This window comes from Electrophorus electricus, chromosome 1 (assembly GCF_013358815.1).
Source record: "Electrophorus electricus isolate fEleEle1 chromosome 1, fEleEle1.pri, whole genome shotgun sequence".
NCBI lineage: Eukaryota > Metazoa > Chordata > Actinopteri > Gymnotiformes > Gymnotidae > Electrophorus > Electrophorus electricus.
Window position 1 is genome coordinate 28,874,425 of NC_049535.1, and position 24,011 is coordinate 28,898,435.

The window sequence follows — 24,011 nt, forward strand, 5'->3', positions numbered from 1 at the left end:
TAAGCACATGGGCCAGGCAGTTCCACACTTTTACCTGTCAAGAGCACCATTTAACGAGAAGCAATGGTTCCCAGGGCACAAACAAGCGCATCGTTATCTCACTCTGCTGCTGCGCAAAAGAAGAGAGGGGTCATTTAAGCTGCCCAATCAGAGGCCAAGACTTTTATTTTTTTCACACTGATTCGTCATTTTGTTTTTGGATATAACTGCTCCGCCTTTACCCAGAGACAGAGCAGCTCCCGCTATGCTAACTGTTGACTAGACTTGTTTCCTTAAAGACTTTTTCCCCTTTTTTTTTTTTTTTTCTCAGCCACACCTCTGTTCAACCAACAGCGTAGGCCACATGTGAAAAGACAAGAAAAGAAAGTACAGGAACGCAGAGAATCACTGCACTGCACGAGTCCAGCCCCAAACATCGTCAGCACAGCTAGCTTTATTTGGAGAATTTTTTTTTTTGTAGTTTTTGTTTTCATACAGAAAGCCTGGGTTTAAATACACAAGTGCTACAAGGAGGAGAAAGTCTCAAACATCAAAAGAAATAAAGCCTTATATTTACACATCCCCCTGCTTTCAACACTCTATCTGTCCAATCACATGCACTCCGAAAGGAGACGTACAGGAAGTTCCATGATCTCCAAAATGGCCACGTAGCAGGTCACCGAAAAAGCGCTTCTGCAGACGTCACTGTCTCCAGGTAACCCCGCACACTGTGCAGTCCAGGGGGAAAATGTCAACAAGACACAGGACCTACTCGAACATCTGAAGAGAACGCCGATGTCGTCATGAGGAGACAAGCTACCTGTTTAAAAGCTCGACGGTTCCCCACCGACAGTGTCTGAAAGGGACAGAAACACTTGTCTGCCACTGGAAAAGGGAACAAAAAAAAAGACACACAGTGAAGGAGAATCCATAGCAGGGGACAGCGAGACAGGTCACAGCCCATCGTCCGCGGATCGAGCGGACCGCGTCCAGCCTGTGTCGTGTGTCCATATATAACAGTCTATCCAAAGGCATCGGTGCATGTCTTTTGTTGTCCATGTGTCCACCCTTTCGTCTCAAACCCCTGACCACGGTCGGCAGGTCCCACTAAAAGCTCGCATAATCCTGGCCAGGCGGGGAAAGTGTGGTGGGGTGTCGAGGAGGGGGAGAGCCTGGGGAATTGGCCGTCCAGCTGCAGCTTGCGTTGCCTCCGCGGGTGAGCTCTCGCGGGGTCCCTGGCTCTCTGGGCGTTGGGGAGAGCACACAGAGGAGGGGGAGGCTGGGAGGAGAACAGGGAGGGACACTACAGGACACAGTACCTTGGGGTCAAGGGTCGGCTATGGTCCCTACTGAGGGTCATATTTAGGGGTCAGGGCGGAAATTTAAGAATGGCGCCCTCGTGTGGGCAGTCCTGTGGGGGTGAGAAGGCAGGCTGGGGAAGGGGGGGAGCACTATGACTGTTTGAGGCGCTTGCGGGGCGGGCCCAGAAAGGGACACTGGGCGGAGGCCAGCGAACGGTACGCCTCCGCCACCAGGTGTGGGTGGGACGCCACCATGGACTTCCAGCCTGATGTTTCCATGACGTCGGACGCGTGGCTGAGAGAGAGAGAGAGAGACTGGTTGAAATATACAGAAGGTTGTAAAGAACGTACCTGATCTTCCAATGTTCCTTCCCTTTCTCCCATTACCCTGAGGGGGCTACACTGCACTATCACGCACACCAACCAATGGCCTTTAATGACATTTACCCTGTGTGTGTGTGTGTGTGTGTGTGTGTGTGTGTGTGTGTGTGTGTGTGTGTGTGTGTGTCCTCTACTTCACCCCACCACACTGCTGCCTGCTGGCATTAACTGGACTATGAAATCAGGGTTGGCAGGCTGCAGGGCTCCTTCTTCTGGGACATGGCCACTGCTTGTGCCAACGTCACCCCGAACTTCCCAAAAGGGCACCACGTGGCCACTGTCCAGTGAACAGTTTTTCCTTCCTACATGCCTGCAAGGCGTTTCTGCCATGGCGGCGACAGGCACGTGGGGCCCCACCCCTCGAAGACCAAACGCGCGCTCCTCGCCAGCCCACGGCCGAGAGCTGGGGTCATTTCCTGCCCGTTAGCTGGGCAGCCTTTTTTCGTGTCGTCCGGGAAGGCTCTGGGAGCAGGCTGGAAGGAACGCCCCTTCCCTCGCCCACAGCCAGCAGCCCGCCCCCGGCCACAGTCGAACCCTTCAGCGGTTCCTCCATAGATCGATAGGCCCACTATTACACCGCAAGGGGCCCAAGAGACAGCAGGCTGCTCGTAAACAAATTAAAGGAGAAAGTGATGGGGCCAAGGGCACTGGTCAGGGCCGAGTGTGCGCGCAGGCCTGACCGTCGGCCGGGGAGGAGTGGACCGGCCGCACGCTCCAACGCGTGGCGTGCGCTCTCGTTCCAGCAAGGGATTTTGTCTTCTTTTTCCCGCCCCTTTTTCCCCCCTGCCATTGCAGTTATTGATTTCTCTTTGTGGCTTGTGTTATTGTTGTGATTGCTGAGCAGCAAGAAAGCAAGAAAGAACAACAGAGAGAGAGAAAAAGAGAGGAAAAGGGGGGGAGGGAGAGAGAGAGAGAGAGAGAGAGAGAGAGAGAGAGAGAGAGAGAGAGATGGGGGGGGGGATTAGAGAGAGAGAGAGAGCCACCGACCAGACAAGACAGCCCTAGCCCAGTTTTAGAGACCAATATAGTGCCACAGAGAAAATGAACTCAAAATTACACCACCCAATAAAGCTAGTGGAACCCTGGGGATGCCCAGAAAACTGGCATAAGACCTTTCCAGGAGGGAGGGAGAGGGAGAAGGAAGGGATGAGAAGAAATGATTTAATAACAAGGAAGAAAAAGCTCAGCTATGCACGGTGAGCTCTGAAAGGAAGTAAAAGCCAAAACTCAACGCCGGTGCAGGGGTCCAAACACCCCCAACACATCTACTTTAGCTAACGGGGATTATTTAGGTACCCAAGCGCTGAGGGAGACATTTATCAAATCCCCCTGGTCGGGGGGGTGAACCGCAGTTGCGAAAATATTAATAACTGGCGAGCAGGCCGTTAACCGAGGCAGAGGGCATGCAAGCAGGGTCTTTTGGGAGCCTTAGTACTGTGTCAGCATGTAAAATGTTGCTTGTGATTCTCTCGTGTGAGAGAGTGGCAGGGGAGATGGGAGCTGTGTTGGGAACGCGTCCCCTCACTAGTTGATGAAGTCCACGGCCTGCGTTTTAAGCTGGTCGGCACTGTGCAGGTCAGCCAGGATCAGGATCTCAGCAGCGTTCTCCACGGACAGGCTGGTGCACAGAGCGTCCTCGCACATCACCTTCAGACGCTCCAGAGCATACTGCAGAGAGTGGGGCAGGACGAGGGAGTCGGGGAGAGAAAATGAGGACTGTAGAAATCAGCATTAAATTAGCACCACACAGTGCCTTCATTACTTCCTTCACTGTTTGCCAAGCTGGTTACTTTTTCCTCTGTATTTACTGCGTACTGCAATAATGTAACTTGTAGGACACGGAGACAGAAACTAAAAGCATCATAAAAAAACACGCAGGCACAGCTGTACGTGTGGATCCGCCCCCCCCCCCCCCAAAAAAAAAACCCACCTCACCTCCTCCAGGCAGAGAAGGTGTGAAGAGCTATGGGAGAAGTGCCCACCCCCCCACCGAAAAACACACACAGAGGGGAGACGACCGTCTTAAAGCCACATGCACCGGCCCATTACGGCTGACTGTGATGGAGAACTACAGAGTGGCAGACAGTCTGCAAGGCAAAGCATTACTATGAATAACCTCCCATTACACAGGGAGGCAAGGCCAGAGAGCAAAGGCTGAGGGAGGTGTAATTAGGAGACCGAGTACATGAGGCGCTCCACTGAACAGGAAACCCTGAAAAATACATGGGCGGGTGGCTCCAAAACCTCCAGACAAGCAGTCTAAAGGGTTCTAACAAGAGCAGACAGGTGTTTCAGAAAGCAGGAAGTCTCCGTCAGCCACAGGACCGAACCCAAACGTGATGACTGCCCAGCCCTTACGCGACACGCTAAAGGAGACTGATGACTTTTGCCTGTTATCGAGGCGGCTGGAACGGTTCAAGTCTCAAGTCCCACTGGCTCACCTTGTCGGCAGCAGCAAGCAGGTCGTCGGCCATCTTGTCCAGGTTGGGGGCCTTGCCGGTGTAGATGAAACACATCATCTCCTTGAACACCTCCGGCTCCACGTCGTTGATCTCCACGCGGTTCTGCACAAACACCGCCCACACCACGTTAGTCCCCTCGGCACGGCTCCCACACGCCCTCCGGCCTGGCGGCGGGTCTCTGACACGGGCCCCCCTCTACCCAGTCCTCACTGTGTGCCTCCCACACACACTGTAAGGGTCATTTCCAACACTTCATTGCCCGTGCAGAGAGAGGAGTCTCTCAGCCACGTGAAGCCCCGTGTAACACCTACAGGTGAGCTGACTGGGGACTGAAGAGAAGAGCTGGATCTGTGAGGGGGGGGGGAGAACCGGCCCGCACGATACTGGCAAGCTTCTACACTCTGATGCTACAGCTACAGACAGTATTGCCTGCTGCCATTAGATGTCTTGCGACTGAAAGGCTGGTAGACATTTTCTGCATCATGGGAGTGTTGTGATTCATGAAAACGCCCACAGAACAGCCACGACCAGTCAATACCAGAGTAATGCAATCAGAAAACTACGTAACCATGGTCCACCATGGTACCGCAACCACACCAGCAAGCCCCTAAAAGCTGAGAGGAAAATCATATTAGATCTGGCAACCTGTGAATAGAACACATGCTCTATGAGCTACCTGCATTTCAAATGTCCAAGCATCATTTATCAATGTGGAATATTACATTCCTCTAAGCCGGCAGCTGTTTACAAATAGTAGCTAGATTTAAAAAACAACATTGTTTTACCCCACTATGAAGGTTTAAGGGCAATTCCAAATGACTTATCGATTTAAAATCAGGACATTCATATTTGACAGGTTTAGACACTAACAAGCACCAGCCTTTCTAACTGTAAGAGTGAGTGGGCGAAGGGACTGTGACGTGGTTATAGAGCACATGGGAGAGAGTTCTCAACGTCCAACATCCAGAAGCACGCAAACAGGTGTAACACACACAGGATATGGAGCAGATGTTATTAGACGCCTGCATGCTGAAGACGTGACCCAAAAAGAGGTACTTTTGCACATTATTAGAGCGCACAGGACCCCTGTCCAGGAAGTCTCAAGTATTAACGGCATAATGCGTGCCGCTCCAGCCGAGAGCAGCCCAACGTGTGCGATTCCACGAGATGAATTCTGTGCTAGATGATGTGTGACCACTGGGAGAAAGCACATTCTTAGACACTGGAAGGCAAAACAATCAATGTCCTTCACAGAATTAAATAATGAGACAGCTGGAGAAGCATCTTCTCAGCAAAGGGTCTATAAGATCGCGCCAAGCCGACAAGCATTATAATGTGCTCGGGCCGCTATTGAATGCCCATTAAAGCTGCGGTCGGGAAGATTGAGGAGAGTGGACTTAACTACCATGCCCCTCCCCCACCCCTCCACCGTGCTGCAGCCGTGCCCTACGGAGACGGCTGCTGTGCATGCGGTGAAATGTCTACATTTGCTGGCCAATAAACAAGCAGAGTTAAAAAGCCTTCAGATAATAAGAGTCGGCTTCTCGTCATCGCTCCGAACGAGGCAACACGTGCAGTATTGTGCGTATTGCAGCTTCTTTGGAAACCAGGGTCAGAGTGCTAAGTCAGCCACTATACGGCGCCCCTGGAGCTCAGAGGGTTAAACGCCTTGCTCCAGGGCCCAACGGTGCGCGGAAGACGCAGGACTCAAACCCACAACCTTTCAATTGATTGCCCACAGTCCTTTCTGCTATATGAAAATTAATCTACACCTATATTTATTCAGTAAAAGAACTAGCAGTATTTCAGGGCTTAGATGTTTGTTTGATAACAGAAACGGTCAGGATGATGCTAAAGATGCCGTAAACCACTCATGAGAGCATTTAGCTGTGAGAGCACAGAAGCGCATAGATATCAGTACAAACACCATACATACAACTGCCTGGCCATTTCAAAGATATTTTCAGCAACATCCAACACTAAACAGTAGCCTTATCTTAGAAACAAGTTAACATTAGCCTAACTGAAGCAACACAGAAAATGAGAAACACACTATAGTGTTACTTTAATCATTACCATCTTAGCTTTGTGGTTCTTTTTTTTGTTTGTTTGGAAAGTCAAATAAAAACCAATAAGTCAAGTCTGGGTAATTGCCATGTCTCAGCGTGACGGGTAGCTAATCTCAGTCATTTCAGGTACTGTACTTTCCACCTGTGAAAAGCTGCTGTTGTTTACTCCTTTTATCTTGAGCTCTGGCTAATTTTCTCTTTCCATCTTGTTCGTCATCTTCTGTTTACCGTTGCGTGTCTCTGGTGTGCGAGCTGGTGCTGGCTGTTCACCCGCACTGCTTTTGCAAAACCCCGAAGCCGCTCACCAACAGCGCTCGGCCATGCGGGAGGGAGTGCGTGCACAGGCGGCGATCAACACCGCATCAGACAATCCTCCTGCCTCTGATTGGTTGCTTCGTAAATGGCGTGAATTCTCGTAAATGGCGTTAGGAGACCTAGGAGGAGTCAGAAGAGCCTGATTGTTGCCCTGATTATCCGTCTCATGTACTACTGTCAGGACACAGTCACAGATTTAGCAAATGCGACAATAAACAGTTGATCCAAGTTTCCTACTGCTGCTTTTATGAGGAGGCAAGCCCTGACTGGGGACACATCTCTGCAGCCTGGCCAGGCCAACAGTTAAAGTTCCCTCCGCACACTCTTATTTAACGCACACCATTACTGACATTTATTATTAATCAGATGTCTTTGACTATTTTCCCCCCTCTGTTGTTTGTTCTCTATAAAACTTCGGTAACTAATAAAAAGCAAAATAAATAAATAACCCACAGAACAATCCTCTGGAACCTCTGAGAGTGGGTCCAAAAAAACAGGCTTGTGAATTGTTGGGGACTCATTTGAATATTTTAATCTTCTGCAATATTGCAAAGGCCAATATTGCATTTACAATTAAACAATATGCAGTGGAAAAACAAGCCTTGTATTGGGATCAACCAACGTGTGGGATTGGGAGACAGCTGTGCGTTTCTTTGAGCTAATGTAATTCTGCCTTCTTGGCTGTGCACGTCATATTGGCTACACCTCCCAGAGTTCCGTGGGACAGGCTGTGGTTTGAGCTGTAGATCACTGCTCTGCTGGCTGCAATTGTAGATGCAGAAGTCATTCCTCTGGAGGTGGCAGAACAAACGTGAGGTTACCCTGCATTCCATCCCCTGGTATGCTCAGCGGATGTGCGTGCACACACACACACACACACACACCCACACCCCCACATACACATACACCCACACCCACACACAAACACACACCAGCACCTGCTACACAGCCCACAACCCTAGACAACACAGGGCCATGCTGCTATACATAAGCCTTTGAGAGACGAGAGTAGAGGCCAGGGAGTCCTGGCCCACACATGCGCGCACACAAACGCACGCCTGCACAAGCGCTCTCTGTCTCGCACACAGTTCCACACACCCTCTCTCACACACAGACAACACACACAATCTCCCTCACCAAGACACACACACACACACACACACACACAATCTGACAGTTGCTCACACACACACACACACACACACACACGCTCCCTTGTGCATACACCCATGCTCACTTACTCACACACAGCTTTCGCACACACACCCTTCACAGAAGTCACACACTGTCGCCTGTCCTCCACTGTCTCTGATGCCAAGCGTTTCAAAGGATGTCCAGAAGCTGGGAGTCTGAACACTCACCTGACTGTATGTTTTCCACAACCTTTAAGACATTTCCTTCTAAAGGGTTATGCCTACATTTGTTTCCAAGACAAAAATAAAGTGAAGTTGCTGCCTGTAAGAAAATTTCCACAACAGAAAGAATTCTTTAAATATTTCTCCCCAAATAGTGCCATTCATTGAGAACCTCCCTGCCACACATCACTGTGCTGGAGCTGATCGAGGGGCTTCCTCCAGCCTTGGGAAGAACTCGCCCTAACAGCCTGGGAGAGCAGCACGAGGAGGCAACGCCAAAGAAGGGAAAAACTAAATCTAGAAAAGATAGTTTCTAAATATTTTTGTCACTGCACAGTTCCAAACGCATCATTTCATAGTTTTGATGTCTTCGTTATTATTCTAAAATGTGAAAAATAAATAGATGGGGGGAAAAAAAGAAATAGGAACTTTTTGACTGGTACTGTATTAAAACCGAGAAATGAAACTAAGCACCACACTGTAGCCATTTTCCGGCATCCAGGGTGATTTTCTAGAATGAATCCTACATGGTGCCCCCTGCTCTGGCGATCTCCTCCCTCTGGCCACACTGCCGAGTGCGCTGTAGCACAGGCTGATAGCCAGCGCTTTATTTCTGCTCCGCATGTCAACCAGTAAACAGCCTGTCTTTATCGTTGCTACGGCGACCCGCGCAGGGTGGCCAAGGTCACGCCTGTTAAAATGGTCATTTGACGCATTGGAAGCCTGCAATCTCCAAGACCAGCATGACAGCTCCAACGTGTACACACCCACACACGTACACACCCTTCTACAAAAACAGATTAAACAAAAGGGACGTGCAAAAAACCAAGAATTAAAAAAATCCCACAAATGTACACTGAGATCATAGACTCTCTGAACATCAAGGTCAAAGCAGGGCTTCATACTGACACTCATTTATCAGCAGCTACATGGTTTAAGTGCACGCACACCAAACCATCAGATGTGATTTTCTAAGCGCTAGTGACTTTTGTAGTCGACCAGGAGGCACTTCTGCTTCCCTTCACTGGGTTCCCGCTCTTCTCCCTGACGAGGGTGATTACTTGCACTCCAGTTCAGCCCCATGGCCTCCATCAGTCCACAAACACAGCAGCACAGAAAAAAAAAAAAAAAGAACGTCTAGTCCTTTTACCGACACAGTCACACAATGGGTACATCTTCCCTGGAACTTACATCACTGTCCCTCAATCACATCTCATACATTAACACGTAATCAGTCTCCCGGACCACGCACGCACACACGCGCGCACAGTGTCCATACATCTGCATAAGCCTCAACAGAACTGATACCATCATGCATCTCCTTAATGAAAAACAGGAAATGTCCTCAAAATGTTTCTCCATCGTTAAGCGCAGGAATCCCAAATGCAAGCACATTTTGTCCCAAAAAAAAAAAATAATAATAATAAAGCGGTTGGGGGGCGGGGGGGGATGATGAAACTCAGGGAAAGAGGGATGTGGCAAAAAAGATATGGGGTGGGTGAAGCAGCAGGGGGTCAAAGGCAGGAAGTGATGAGACAGCAGCAGAGGAAGAGCAGACGCGAAGGCAGCGCTCCTGCGTGGAAGTGTGCTGCCATACGGAAAAGACTGCGCTAGCACTACTGGTGTCGGCAAAGCTCGGGCTCCGGGAATGTCGGGACGGGAATTTACGCAGGTGCTGGGAAAGAAATGGGCTGTGGCGCATTCGATTGTGCCTTTAGAGATTATGAATTTACCACCCCACTACATCACCAGACTGGATTGCTGGTCAGTGAATGCGGTGCTTTATGTGCTGAGGAGATTTACATCATCGGCAGGCGGCTATGGTGTGGACAATCCACATGGCTATAAAAATGCAAGCTGAAACCCACCAAGGCCTGCAGCACGAGAGCCGTGGGAGGCTGCGTGTGAACCGCTCGGCTGGTGGACAGCTCTGGAAACGTTCTCCTGTCTCTTCCGAGGACGGGGCGGCGAGAGTCCGGCTGGGCTTGCAGAGATCTACCATTTACATTTTCGACACTGAGCTGAGGCTTACAATTCTGACTGAACACCACTTGAGCAACTGAGGGTTAAGGGTCTCTATCAGGGCCCAACAGTGGCAACCTGGCAGTGGTGTGATTTGACCTGGCAACCTTCTGGTTACTAGTCAAGTACCTTAACCACTGAGCTCCCACTGCCCACTACCATTTACCACCCTGAAGAGCTTCTACAAGCTGCCCTCTACGCTGCAGACTTTATTAACTTCATGAAACTCATGTTACCTGGATTGTGTGTGTGTGTGTGAGAGAGAGAGACGGTCATAATCTGCAAATCTGCAGAGATTAGCTTCAAACCAAATCTCGCAATCTTAGTAGACCTCCAGGCCTGGGGATTGGGTGTGCTTAGAACAACATCAGTCCCCCTACAGCACTTCTGTTGCCAACACACACACACACACACACACACACACACACACACACACACACACACACACACACACGTTTTACTTCCTGGTGTGTAATGATGGGGAGCGTGAACTGGAGACAGTAATGAGATCACTAATGCACTTCACCGCAGGATGACTAATTGGTGAGATATTAGAGTAACACCTGATCTAAGAATATCAAGCAGCTTAGAGTGGGCGCACACAAACTAGTTGGAGGGGGCTTTGTGTTCAACTGCGTCTAACGGGATCGCAGCGTTAGTGCTCCTTTTTGAAGTTTAATGAGAGAATAAAAGACAGACAAGACATCAGAGCTAGAGGAAAGGGCGTGGGGGAGAGAGAGGGAGAGAGAGGAAAACAGTCACTGACTCACCTTTTTGCTTTCTTCCATTTCATGCTCAAACATGGCACTGAAAACAGGAGAGCGTGCTGGGGGGGAGAGAGTTAGAAGACATCAACATCAGCACCACAAAGCAACAACTTCTAACCTTCATTTCAGCACTTCGAATTTACAACTTTTGTCCACTCTGACATTTTAACATTTAAACCATTAAAACTAAAGATTTACAATGCTGGGGCAGTTTTAACATCCTTCAATGTAATACAGCACATTAAATCAATGTTTTACAGGTACAATTAGGAAAGGAGGGTTCAGGGCATACCATTTCTGGATCTTTCTGAATTTATCTTAGACTTCAGCACTACACCTCAGTAGGCCTGCCTAAACCGGGCCCGGGATCTGGCTGGGGTTTTAATCAAGACCATCAGGACATGGGAGTGGGCAGAGCCTGGTCCAGTACGAAGGGGGGGGGGGGGGGCACCTACACTCCCTCATCTACGTCGGCTGCTCCGACAGTTACAGAACGGTGGGTGAAGTCTGACACATTCTGTAGGTGCCTGGGCCGCCCTAATCACGCCCGCTGCTCCAGCTCAATCGGCTCACGTCGCCTGACCCGTCTCCTCTGCGATTAACGAGCCGCGGGACGATCCGGCGAGATAACGAGTTACCCTGCCTCGGGTGCAGTAGAACTCAGCCATGCGACAGACTGAGAGATGGAGGGAGGGAGGGAGGGAAAGAGCGCACGGCTGTGTGTGTGTGAGAGAGAGAGAGACAGAGAGAGAAGTGAGTGAGAGTGAAAGTGGGAGGGAGGGAGGTACGCAGAAGAAAGCATGAGCGTGAACAATTTTTATGACCCGAATTCTGAGACACGGACCGGTGTTCCACCGCAATGGGGACAACCCTTAATATCAATCATCCTCTTAAATGCCATTCTACAGAATACTAACCAATAATGGACAGTTTAGTCCCAGTGTACTGAAATGCTGACCTGACAGTCTATTTAACACACAGTCACATATAAGCCCCACATAATAATGAGGACAGTAAGGTACTATGAAGTACCATAAGCGTAAAAGACAATTTACAGATACAGCAAAGCATATGAAGCGTGATGCAGAGTTCTGTCAATGTTTACTAAATTTGGCAAATAAATTGTCAGTTAACACAACTGCTGCATCATTAATTAAAGTTTTACTGAACAGTCAACTCTACTACAGAGATAACGTGCTTCTACACACTGGCCTTCTGCAGCTCAGATTCAGAAACATGAAATTCCCGACACGTCACCAGCATGTTGCCAGCTACGTACATACACACACAGTGCATTATACCAACATCACCCTATTGTCTATTTTTGTGAGCGGGAAACATTCCATTCATGATTTTTGTGTTAAGATGGCACCTCTCAGGTTCCTCTCAGGCCTCCTTCTGACCAGGGATGCGAGCCAAGGCTCTTATTGGCTAACAGTGGCCTTCGGGGGGAGGGGCTATGGTTACATGCGCATCCAATCACACACCAGGGGTTGGACCATGAATTGAGGCCCAACCCCCACAGTGTGCTTACTAAGTACCAAATATACACAACATTCTATTATGTTAGACTATGTAGTAAGGAGATCACACATAGCACTAGTATACAGTGTGGTTATTATAGAGCCAGCACTTTTACATCCCATGCTGCGCTGTTGTCCAAGTTTGCCTGTTTGTTTGTGTGTGTGTGTGTGTGTGTGTGTGTGTGTGTGTGTCAGTTACCTGCTAGGATGGCTTTGTGTGCCTGGAACTCCTGGCCAGCCACGCAGAGAGAGCAGTCTGTGAAGCGCGAGTGTTCCCACAGTCCGCCCAGCTCATCAGCCAGCCTGCAGTCTGGAACCTTCACCATGTTCATGGTGTTCTGCCCCGAGATGTTCACAGAGTCCTGCACAACACTCACCTTCATGCGCACACGCACACACACACACACCCACCCACACACACCCACCCCACCTGTCAGTTACTGTACCAGCACCCATCCTCCCTCCTACTCATCAATTATTAAAGCTCTTCTAGTTCTGGGCTCTGTGCTGCAGTGTGGAGCAGACACAGACTTGCTGGACAGGTAAACACTTCATGCCAGAGTGCCGTTCGCTCAAGACTGCCTCCGAGCTCCAGCCGTGGACGCAAGGCACACACCAATTTAACTAGTCAGAAGAGCGGACTTCAGTCAAAATGACAGCCACGTTCTGAATCGACTTGAGGCTCTTAACTACAGGTGTTCAGGAGGGACACTCGAGTGTCTGTCGAACAAGGACAGACATCTAGTTATCTCTTAATTCTCACAAATTGCTTCCATTTGTTTGTGTTGAGTGTGTCTGAGAATGTGTGTGTGTGTGTGTGTGTGTGTGTGTGTGTGTGTGTGTGTGTATACACAAGTATGTGTGGAAAGTTACCATGCTGACTCTGCCACCTGTTCCCACAGACAGCAAGCACATTAATTTCTCTCTCCACAGGGCGGGCGCGCGCACACACACACACACACACACACACACACACACACACACACACACTCGGGCAGCTGCATGCACACAGAACACAATTCAGGTGCAGCTTTTGGAGGCAGCAGGTGAGAGGCTTGTTTTGTTTTGTGGTGGTGACATACACAGCTGTAATTAAAGTCTGGTCCTCCGGGCATTTCACATAAATAGTTTAGTCGGATCGCTTCGTAGCGGACGAGCCTCCTATATGACGACAGCCTTAGCATAGCCAAAATACTGGATGCAAAGGTTTGCCATGGCAACAAAGGAGACCTCAAGAGAGAAAACTTTACAGCTAAACACACGCACGCACTAGAGGGCGTTACGGGAAAATGAGGGACACACAAGGAGAGTGACATGGAACTCACAACTGGGAAGTCGCGAAGCAAAGGAGAGAGAGAGAGAGAGAGAGAGAGAGAGAGAGAGAGAGAGAGAGAGAGAGCGAGCGAGCGAGCGAGCGCACAAGCAGAGGGACACACAGGGAGAGGGGAAAAGTGCACTGCAAACAGGAAATTAAATGTCAAGGACCCTTGTAAGTTCGTAATGGAGGACTAAATGTTCACCTGAGGGGAGGGAGGGGTGGGGCGGAGTGTTTGTTAAAAGGAGTACAAGTATCAGTGATGTCAAGAGAACTCTACTGAGAATTGAAGGGCATGGACTGAACAGGCTTTATTTCATTAGAAGTAACTCCTACTCTGCCTTTTACAAGTGACGAGCTCTATATATGGTGAAATTCCGTATGTTGAAATGATGCTAGTTTGGAAAGATTCTGTTCAATTTTTTTTTTTTTATTGTTCTTTTCTTGGAATTCTGTGTCACTGGTAGGATTGGAAAGATGTTCTGAGGTATACTGAATAGAAAAGAAAGTTGGGAAGAGAAGTGTGTCCTTCAGGAGCTGACCAAAGCCAGCAGAATCAGCCAGTGAACATCGTGCACTACTGTGCTGTCACAGGAAAGTGCCAGAGCACCTCCCAACAGAACTGGCAGCTCTTATCTGAACGGCACTGTTGCAGCAGGTACCAGGTTGGCTAGCTGGAAGACATATGCATGTGTGTGTGTGTGTGTGTGTGTGTGTACACACGTGTGTGAGAATGTAAAAACTGTACATAATGAGCAACTAATGAGGCAGTGATGAATGTTAAGAATATACAGGTTTGTGCGTGTACGCGCATGCGTGCGCACGCCCAAGTGTGGTCAGTCAACTCAGCTCCCCCCTGCTGTGTGATTAATGAAAGCAGCTGTGGGAACCAGTCTGTGAAACACACCCACCCACCCCTACCTACCTTCACACACACACACACACACACACACACACACACACACACACACCCCTACCTACCTTCACACACACACCCCTACCTACCTTCACACACACACCCCTACCTACCTTCACACACACACACACACACACACACACACACACACACACACACACACACTAGTAAGCAGAGGCAGGGATGAAGTGAGAATTGAGTAAAGGACGAGATAAATGGCAAACATGACTGTGTGTGTGCGTGCACATTTTGCAGCAACAATACAAGCATATACAACACCCACTGAACCACAACCACCTAACAGCCTCGGTTAAAGAATTAATAACATAACCCACTAACCGACCCAAGCTGAGAGCCAAGAGACTAAGTTACACACACGCCCACCCATAGAGGAAAGATGATGTAGTCCTGCAGAGTAGCTGGGGTACAAGCAAATGTAATGTTTTAGATGCTCACTGATGATTTAAGATCACAGTCTCAAAGATCATGCTTAAACAGCTTTACAAACCACACACGCATGAAGCAGCGGAACCAGAACAGCCAAGCAGACTGTTAGTATGTCCTGCTTTTCCTGCAGAAATAACTAACAGGCCCAGACTAAAGATGCTCCCATATATAGATTACCACCATCCCAGACTAGACACTCCTATATGTAGATTAGACTCATGTGATTGTGTGTGTGTGTGTGTGTGTGTGTGTGTAGAAGTGCTCCTGGAGGGCCATCATGTCCAAACACTGGCTCAGTGAGAGCAGAGTGAGTTCACTGGGGCACGGGCTCCTCTACCTGCCATGTTAGGGCTCCTCCCATTACACAGCCACCATTCCCCCGCCAGCCACATTCTCCCAGAAGCCCTGCATAGGGGCAGACAGAGCCCGCACTAGTCTGCAGCCTTGTGCAGTCATTAAGGCCTTTCTCCCAGGGCGCCTGCGTGCCCGGCGTACGGATGTGGAGTGAGTGGCCAGGCGTGAAATAGTGGCAGAAGAAAAAACACTAATCAAATCCGATATGATCATTAAGTCTGGGGAGAGCTGGTGTTTATTTCTTTACTGTTTCATTTAGCTGTACAAACAGTGTTCAGATCAGAACGCACAAACACATGCATGCGCAAACAGGCACCCACTACATAATTAACCAAATTAGCCTCATCAGAAGATGCCTTTTCTTTCTATCAAAAGTAATGAGGGGTTTGAAAAAACAATCACAATCACAAACATGCTTGTGCGCGCACACACACCCCACAATGTGTCTAATCAACCTAAGCATCTCTTTGCAAAACATGATTAAAGGTTTTGTTATAAAGGTTAACACACTCCCACCAACCAAAAAAACAACATGGGGCTTTAGTCAAAGGTGTCTGTATAAAACATTTGGATGGAACCGTGTGTTTGATCTACCATGTAAAAGAAAAGCGACAGTGGTTTCAAAACAAAGCCTCATGGAGAGGCTTCATTTCATCTCCAGGACACACGGGCTCTGTCTGCCCGAGACCTGCCGGGAAAAAATGAATCATAGCCTTGAGACAAGTGATAATGCCACTGCCTTACCAATGACCTCTGGCATCTATTTGAGAGAGAGAACAAGAACGTGTGAAAATGAGTTAAAACAAGCAAGAGAGAGAGAAAGAGATCAAGAAAATGAGTGAGGGTGATAAAGAGTGAAAAAGAGAAAGACAGAGAGAGAGAGAGAAAGAAAATGAGAGAGAAATGGAAAAAAGAGCGAGAGAGCGAGCGAGCTCCTGGTATTACAGCCACCAGTGATGTGGAGAAAGCACCATTCTTATTCCGTGTACACACAGAGGGATCTTTTACGCCTCATTTCCGCTCAAGCTGTTCAAAGTCTGGCCCTGACCACCACAAAACAGCAACCTGCATACCCCCACCACCATATCAGCAGACACACACATCACATTAAAGAACACTGCCGAAGTGTTCGGCGTGTCGGGTTTGAAATCCTGCGCTTCTTTCCCCCAGAATGTGGATGAGACAGACAGACAGTGATAGCCGGGGGCCAGCGTGGCCTGCTTCAGTCGAGCAGAGGACGGGAGGCACGCAGTCGGAGCCTGTGAGCGGGGAGTCCCCCCCACCACCACGCCGCGAACACCAGCACCCCTCCTGAACAAGCAGCTCTGCAGCCGAGAAGGAAGCGCCTCACCCTGCACGTGGCGTGTGAGGGTGGGGGCAGTGGTGAACAGTGTGACCAGTGGGAGTGGGAGTCTTGTCTGATGGGGAAACTGGGTGAAGAACTGGGCAGCACTGTGTCCTGTTCAGAACAGACTTTTTAAAGCCTTTGGGTGGGTCTTCATCCTGCGTGCCCCTCTAGTCTCTCTGCTCTGTGGTTATGGCAGATGCTGCAGGTATAGCACTATTCTCCCTCAACTAACTACTGCAAGCTTGTGGTTGGTGTGTGTGTGCGCAGCAGATGTTACACCTGTAGTAGTTCTCTGAGACATCGTGTGGCATATGGCCATACTGAATGAGAGATGGGTGTTGTCAGAGAGAGAGAGACAGACATATGGAGAGGGAGAGAGAGAGAGAGGGGGGGGGGGTAGCAAGTATTGGGAAGAGAGGCACAGAGACCAAGCAGATATAGATATCGTTTTCTATACACGATGTCCCTGCAGAAGCCAAATAACCACAAGAGGCCCACACACAGGACACGGCAAGAGGAAGGAAGTGTGAGGTGAAGGAGACAGAGGGAGAGAGGGAAGGAGAGCGAGGGGGGGGGGGGGACGAGAGAGAGAGAGAGAGAGAGAGAGAGAGAGAGAGAGAGGGAGGCAGTCCAGATGGAGATGGATGAAGGCACGCACAGGTGAGTCAGAGGACAGAGCTGATCCAAGCATGAGGAAGAAGGGAAAGCAGCTGGTGGAAGACAGGAGCAAGTCAAACATCTCACTGCGCTCCACAAACCCTTCCCAGTCCTCCCAGTCCTCCCAGTGGACAGGGGGGAAGGTGGTAGAGAAGGGAGATGAGAAAGGAGAGCATCACACTCACTCTCCCTGTAATGGCATCCAACACTGCACTTTTAATGGGGACTTTCTGCTCATTAAATACCTGCAGGAGGCGTTCTATCCCCCTTACACACATGCGCATGCAGACACCAAGGGGTGGGTGTGTGTGTGTGTGTGTGTGTGTGTGTGTGTGTGTCAGGTGTTGGGGTGGGAGTGCACAGGGTGAGAGAGACAGAGATTAGTTCTGTGCATCCTGCGTCTGAGATTAAAGCAGTTTGGCATTGTGGTGCAAACCAACTGTGAAAGGAGCAAAAAGACCAAAGACTAGTACAAGTCAAGGAAACAAAACCCAAGTGAGGAAAGAGAGAGAGAGGAGGGGGGGGAGCAATCCCAGCGCTTCAGTTTAACACATTAACACAGGATACGTAATGGCAGAGAAGCAGCGACTTTCTGATTGGTAAAAGAAACCGGAGAGGACCATTTCTTGCCAATTCTCTCTCTCGCTCACATTCACTAGCAGATGCAATCCATCTAGAAGGGGGCGGAGCCAGGCTGGCAGCAGCACGGCACAAGTAAACCTGCGCGCGTGGCAGGAGGAGGGGCCATGACGTAGCCAAACCCAGGCTCAAAACCCTCGAAACCAGCCCTCGCTCTTCAATCCTGCCTTCTTCCTCCGCGTGACGGAGTGAAACAATGTGAGGGAGTGAAAGGGGGCTGGGGAAGGGGGGAGGGAGAAACGAGTGAGAAAAGCGAGAGAGGGAGGGAGGGAGGTTTCTGGCGCGAGCCTGCAGGCTTCATTAGGCTAGCTTGAAACAGCCAGTGCTGTGGTGCATGTGTTAAACATTAATCACTGCATAGCATTAGCGTTACTGCATTAGCATGGGGCGCTCCCTGCACATCAGAACGCACTCCAGAAAACGAGCGAAGAGGAGAGGAGGTTCTGAGATCCAGTCTGGCCATTCTGGCATGCACAACACCAGAGGAGAACATGGGACCCTACTGACGCAAGCTCTCGGCTAGCTTTCTGTACACCAAAGAGCAACATACTTCGTATACTTTCAACTTATATGCCTTATTTACCTATGACAATTCATTGGCTAGTTTTGATGATGTATAAATAAAAAACTAAAACAAACAAACAAGATGTAACCTTGGAAATAACCTTAGTTCTTCTACAAGAGAAGCTAAAGGTCCACCTTCAATAACTGGTTCCAAATCCGCATCTCTACCAGCTTTATAGCATTCAGCTAGAAAATACCATCAATGAGTGCATCTGTGGCCATAACGCAGCCAATCAGAGGGGACCTTACCTCACAGAAGAGCGTCAGCTTGTCATCGGGCAGCAGCCCATTGGCCTCATCGAGTAGGAAGTCCCGCCTTATGAACTTCTTGAAGCCCCAGTCCTTGCCCTGAACGAACCGGTAAGCTCGCTGGCTCTCTGCACACAAAACACAGCATTTGAGTGACGCCAGAATGCTCTTCCATTATTTAGACTTATTTAGAGACCGTTACCACAGGACTAGTTTTGAGACATACACAGCATTCGGTGGGGGACACTTCTGACAAACACACACACACTTTTACTTTTTTGTGAAATAAAGACTTTCTCCAAGTTGGGTGCTGATGCTCTCTACAGCAAACAAAATGGAAAGAACATTAATCTCTGCACATATCTCCCCACCTTGAACAGTACGAAAACCTTCAGAAATCTCTCTCCGTTTCAGAGGTTCTTCTGTTCAAAGAATGGGAAAGGGGACTCTGTACATAAGGGACTACGACTTAGTGTAGTACTTACATTTGACGCTTATAGCAATGTCGGGCATGAGCGTAAACCTGCACATGCGCTAGTTACATGCCTGCAGTAGACAGAGCTCAAGCTCAGCTCACTCTGAACCGCAAGAAAAAAATGTTTCAAAAATGACACCACAACGAAGAGACACACAAACACACGCGCACACCCACCCACCCAGGTCTCAAGACCTTAGCCACAGAACACGCGACCCTTGAAAGGTCCACTTTGACGCCGGGTAATATGAGAGGTTTGCTGCAGCCAGGATGGGGGCATCAGTATCACAGCAGGAGCCACACCGCTGACGTCTACCTGAAGGATCTGAGGAACACTTCATCCTGGCCCTCTCTCCTTCGCGCCGTATGCGTGCGCGTGGACACACGCCTCCGCTGGCAGACACCTCTCTGTCTCCATGCCAATTTCCAAAACCCTTCTCAGTCACTCTTCAGCGCTGCGGACGCCCGCCCGCCACGATCTCCAGTCAGACGCTGGGAAGCGGGACTGCGGCTCCGGGTTTCCACATCGGAACAAGAGGAATACATTTATTTTGACGGACGGAGCATCAAGTGAAGCCGACCAAATCTTGGGCGCGCCACGGCAAATTTTTTTTTCCCCTTTTACTCACAGCATGTGGAGAGGGAGAGCCAGGGAGCGAGAAGGCGAAGGAGAGGGAGGGAGAGTATATGCGTGTGGGTGAATCGGAACGAGCAAAAGAGGGAGTGAATAAGTGAGATGCATATGTATAAGAGGATAGCGAGCAGGAGTGTGCGTCAGGCAGCCCCTATTGAGTGTGTCCAGGGGTCAGCACAGGGCTTTTAGCTGAATCTGTGCCCTCACTAGGGACAGGCCTGGGAACTGGCTAATCAAAGTTAGGCAAGCCAAAGTCACCCTGGCAGCCAGCCAATCAGGGTCAGCCCTGTGTACTTCAGTCGGCACGGCGCAGCGTGGAGTGAGCGTGTGAAGGACAAGGTGCAAGCCAAACCGTCTAAGCGGCCGTGGACCCTGCCCAAGCGACCCCGCAGAGCGGAGCAGGGCCGCCCGAACGCTGGGGCCGCCCACACGCTGGGGCGTAGACCTGCTGCCTTGACTGAGAGCCAACCTGCGTGATTAGTACTGTGCATAGAAGGCTGGCGGGCTGAGCTGGGGGCATGGGAGCCGTCTGGCTACCGCCGGGCACAGCCTACGGTTCCGTTAAGCAGCTCTGGGTGCCGGCCAAGGTGTAAACGGACAACCGCGAGATGCCGCCCAAGCACGTCTTCATGAGAATGTCAGTCAAGCCCCCGGAGAGGACCGTGAGCATGCGACGGGTTGATGCAGTAACATCGTCATCTCCACGTGGTATGAATGTGACGAAGGACTTGACAGAACTTGTGGAGGAACCCACCGCCGCCCCCTGGTGGCAGAAAGCCGTCGTCCGCGCGGACCCACCGGTGGTCGCGCATGAACCCTGTTAACAGAGAGAAGCCGGACCCTTCTGTCCTGTGCTTGCGGGATTCTTTGGAGCGCTGTGTGCAGCTTGGAGGCTTCGACCTTCCAGGCTCTGGGTCTCCGGGCCTGGGCAAGCCCGTGGAGCAGACGAGCGAGCTGGGGAGAGCAGCAGCCAACTCTACTGCCACAGAGCTCAGCCTCCCTGGTAGCGTGTCCCTGTAAGCACGTCGACCACGGGAAGGGACGCTCAGAAAAACAGACGTCAGAGCTTACATTTCTCCGTGGTAACAGGGGCAAGGCTACCAAGTGATTAACGGAGGATGAAATGGGGGCTGGCCAAACGAGCCCAGACGAGCCCAGACTTCCTGGCCCTCCGGTCCCTTAGCTGCTTTACATGGAGAAGGTCTGAGTGACGAGAAGAGATGGACAGATTCTGCTAACGCTCTGGTCCTGGGAGGGTGGAGATGTCCCTCTCAGAGTGCTCCACTCTCATTCTGTCCACATGCCTCCCCCGGTCACCCCCATCCTCAAGCAGCTGCACGCACACGCGCGCATGGAATTAAGTCTTTATTTATATAGCACTTTTCCCAGCTGTGCTACAGAGTGCTTCACAGAAAACAGCACAATAAAAAAAATACAATAAAACATTTATTGTATATTTATTGTAATAATAAATGTATAAAAAATAATAAATATATACAATAAATATCTATAAAAATAAATATATAAAAAAGTTTTTTAAAAATTAAATAGAAAAAATACAACAGTATCACACAAACACTACAGACCAAGACTCAGGCTAAAGTGTACAGACATGCCTTTAGTCTTTCTTGAACGGTTCCTTACACCCAGTTAGTCTCATGTCTAAGGGTAGCCTGTTTTCAAACTGGAGAGCTTAAGCTGCAAATCACACAATTGATACGCTGTTGTTTTAGCTTAGCGTTAGGGACTACCCAGATCCTTGGCTAGAAGACCTCACGGTCTTAGCATTCAAGGGACTAATAACTCAGTGATATATTTTGGTCCATCGCCATACGCTGCTTGATATGTTAAGACCAATTTTTCTTTGAATTTACCTTCTGTGTAATAAAGCACTGTGTCTGTGGTTAAAAGGTAGGAACACAGAGCACTTCACAGGGGAGCAGTGCAAAAAAATGGACATACACAGAGAGTGAGAGGGGACCAGCCAAGGTTAGAGAAGCGCAATGCCACCCAGTCAACCAGGGTCAGCGCCATGTGGTCACAAACAGAACATCAGTGTTCCTGCAGGAAAACTACCAGAACCAGAGACGGACAGAAGATGTGTGTGACCACATGAGAAAAACTGAAAGGCACGCAAGAAATGTCTGAGGATGAGTGAGAAAAGGGGAGTGAATGTGTGTGTGTGTGTGTGTGTGTGTGTGTAGAAAGCGCATCCAAATTCAGGTCCTCACTCTGGGCTTTAGTGTCTCAGTGCACAATGTGCTGGGACTGGGTTAGAGAGAAGGAGAAGGTCGTAAAAAGCACACACACGAACACAGAGTCAAAAGGGCAGAGCACATTAGCCCAAACTCAGAAAAACATGTGGGTGAGAAGGCCTGGGGCATATGAGAGTGTGTATGTGTGGGAGAGACGTTGTCCCTTGTCATTAGGCTCTGCTCACCAGACAAACCCAGTGGGGTACTGGAGGGCAGGGCAGACACATGAAAAGTACGGACGTGATCACCGCACTCTACTTGTAAAACACGAGGAACACAATCAAATCTTAACCAAGGAGCGGCTCTCAGAGTGAAGTGTCAGCACAAACGCGTGTGGTTATCGACATCCTCTCAACAGACATCAATACAATCTAATACAGTAAACATACGCCGATAACTCTTACTCCATCAGCCGGGATGAAGTCTGTGTACTGGCTGGGCATGTGCTACAGTAGCAGACAGCAGAGGTCACGTCCACGTGCCCTCTCACAAATGCAGCACAGCACATAGCAGCAGCCGGAGCACAGCATCAAGGCAGTGACACACACGCACGCACGCACGCGCAAGCTCAACCACTCTTTAAAGGCAGGGAAACGAGAGACAACTGATGGATCTGGAATTCTTCAGGTTTCATTTTATATCTTAAAATTCAAAGGGGCTTGGAATTCAATTTCAATTTCAAGCACTTTCAAACTCACCTGGGCATTTTCACAAATATCCAGGGCACCTGTTTGGTTTCTGTCTAAAGCCTTTGGGAACTGAGGGAACCCTTGAACACAATTTCTTTCTAGTAAGCTCTCTCGAACCAAATGTGTTCGGTTGTCATCAGTGGCTGGGAAATTAGATCTAGGTCTGGGAACAACTTCCTTCTCCATTGAGTCCATTTTCAGACCTTTGTTAAGACTTCACTAATGGTATTCCACCTGCATAGCTGTACAAATAGCTGAAAACAGTGGTTAGGGGTTCCACGCCAGCAGCATCAATCTGGCTGTCTGTGTGTGTATGTATATATAGTCACTGGGTATCGTGTGAGGTTAAAGGCGGTGAGGCACGCTGCCAGAGAGAACAAACCTGCCAAAACAGTAGAGAGCCTCCCGCCTCCTAATAGAGTCCAATATGGCAAATGGACAAAGAAACAAAGAATATCCCCCAGCACGCGCACCCACACCCACAGCACGTCCCTCAGCACCCACACCCTCACACACAGCACGTCCCTCAGCACCCACACCCACACACATGGCACATCCCTCAGAACCCACACACACGGCACGTCCCTCAGCACCCACACCCTCACACCGCAAGTCCGCCGGCACCCTCACACAAGCCCTGCACCCAGCACGCGCACACACACCCACACAACACGTCCCTCAGCACCCACACACACACACAGCACGTCCCTCAGCACCCACACCCTCACACCGCAAGTCCCCCGGCACCCTGACACAAGCCCTCCACCCTGCACTGCTGCTCCACACAGAAAGCAGGGCCAGACTCTGCTAATCGACTGAGCGGTCATCAGAACAGCCAAATAGGTCATAACGCACAGCGGCCCATAGGCCACACAATACACTGGTCGCCCTCTCTACACTGTAGATCCATGGCCACCAGACCTGCGGGAAGCGTAAAACATGCTGCTGTTTCCTGAGAAGGCGAGTGTCTGCTTTTTCTGCTGTTAAATATTTGGCACAGTAATCACGACTGTCCTCACGCTACCACCTTTCAGTTTGCCTCTCGCACGCCCAGCGCCGGGATGCCGTGTGCTGTCCGGAGGAGCCAGGGTCCAGTTCTCAATGTCACGTCGTGGATGCTCATATAACCAGTGGATAGAACAGTGGTGATAATGAGCCTTCATTACTTGCCACAAATGAGCTCATTAACCCATCATTATGTTTTAATGATTGCTATTGATCTTGATTTACCACATTATTAAAGTGTAGCAACTTCAGCACTGTTGGGTACTGTAAATACGGTGGACATCTCCACG

The 24,011-nt window shown here is 49.7% G+C and overlaps 1 protein-coding gene across 2 annotated transcripts in view; it reads right to left on the reverse strand.

The window, feature by feature from the left end:
* Positions 1-373: 373 nt before the first annotated feature.
* Positions 374-24,011, reverse strand: part of spop (speckle type BTB/POZ protein) — a 62,384-nt gene continuing 38,746 nt past the window's right edge. Inside the window, exons 6-11 of one of the 2 annotated variants that reach the window (XM_026997944.2) lie at positions 18,664-18,791; positions 12,374-12,551; positions 10,655-10,710; positions 4,103-4,225; positions 3,187-3,329; positions 374-1,575 (exon numbers count right to left, since the gene is read on the reverse strand). In XM_026997944.2, coding sequence (XP_026853745.1) covers positions 1,431-1,575; positions 3,187-3,329; positions 4,103-4,225; positions 10,655-10,710; positions 12,374-12,551; positions 18,664-18,791 — 773 coding nt within the window. In that variant the 3' untranslated portion in view covers positions 374-1,430. The remainder of the gene's footprint in view (positions 1,576-3,186; positions 3,330-4,102; positions 4,226-10,654; positions 10,711-12,373; positions 12,552-18,663; positions 18,792-24,011) is intronic. The other variant, XM_035527018.1, reaches the window with a different exon arrangement.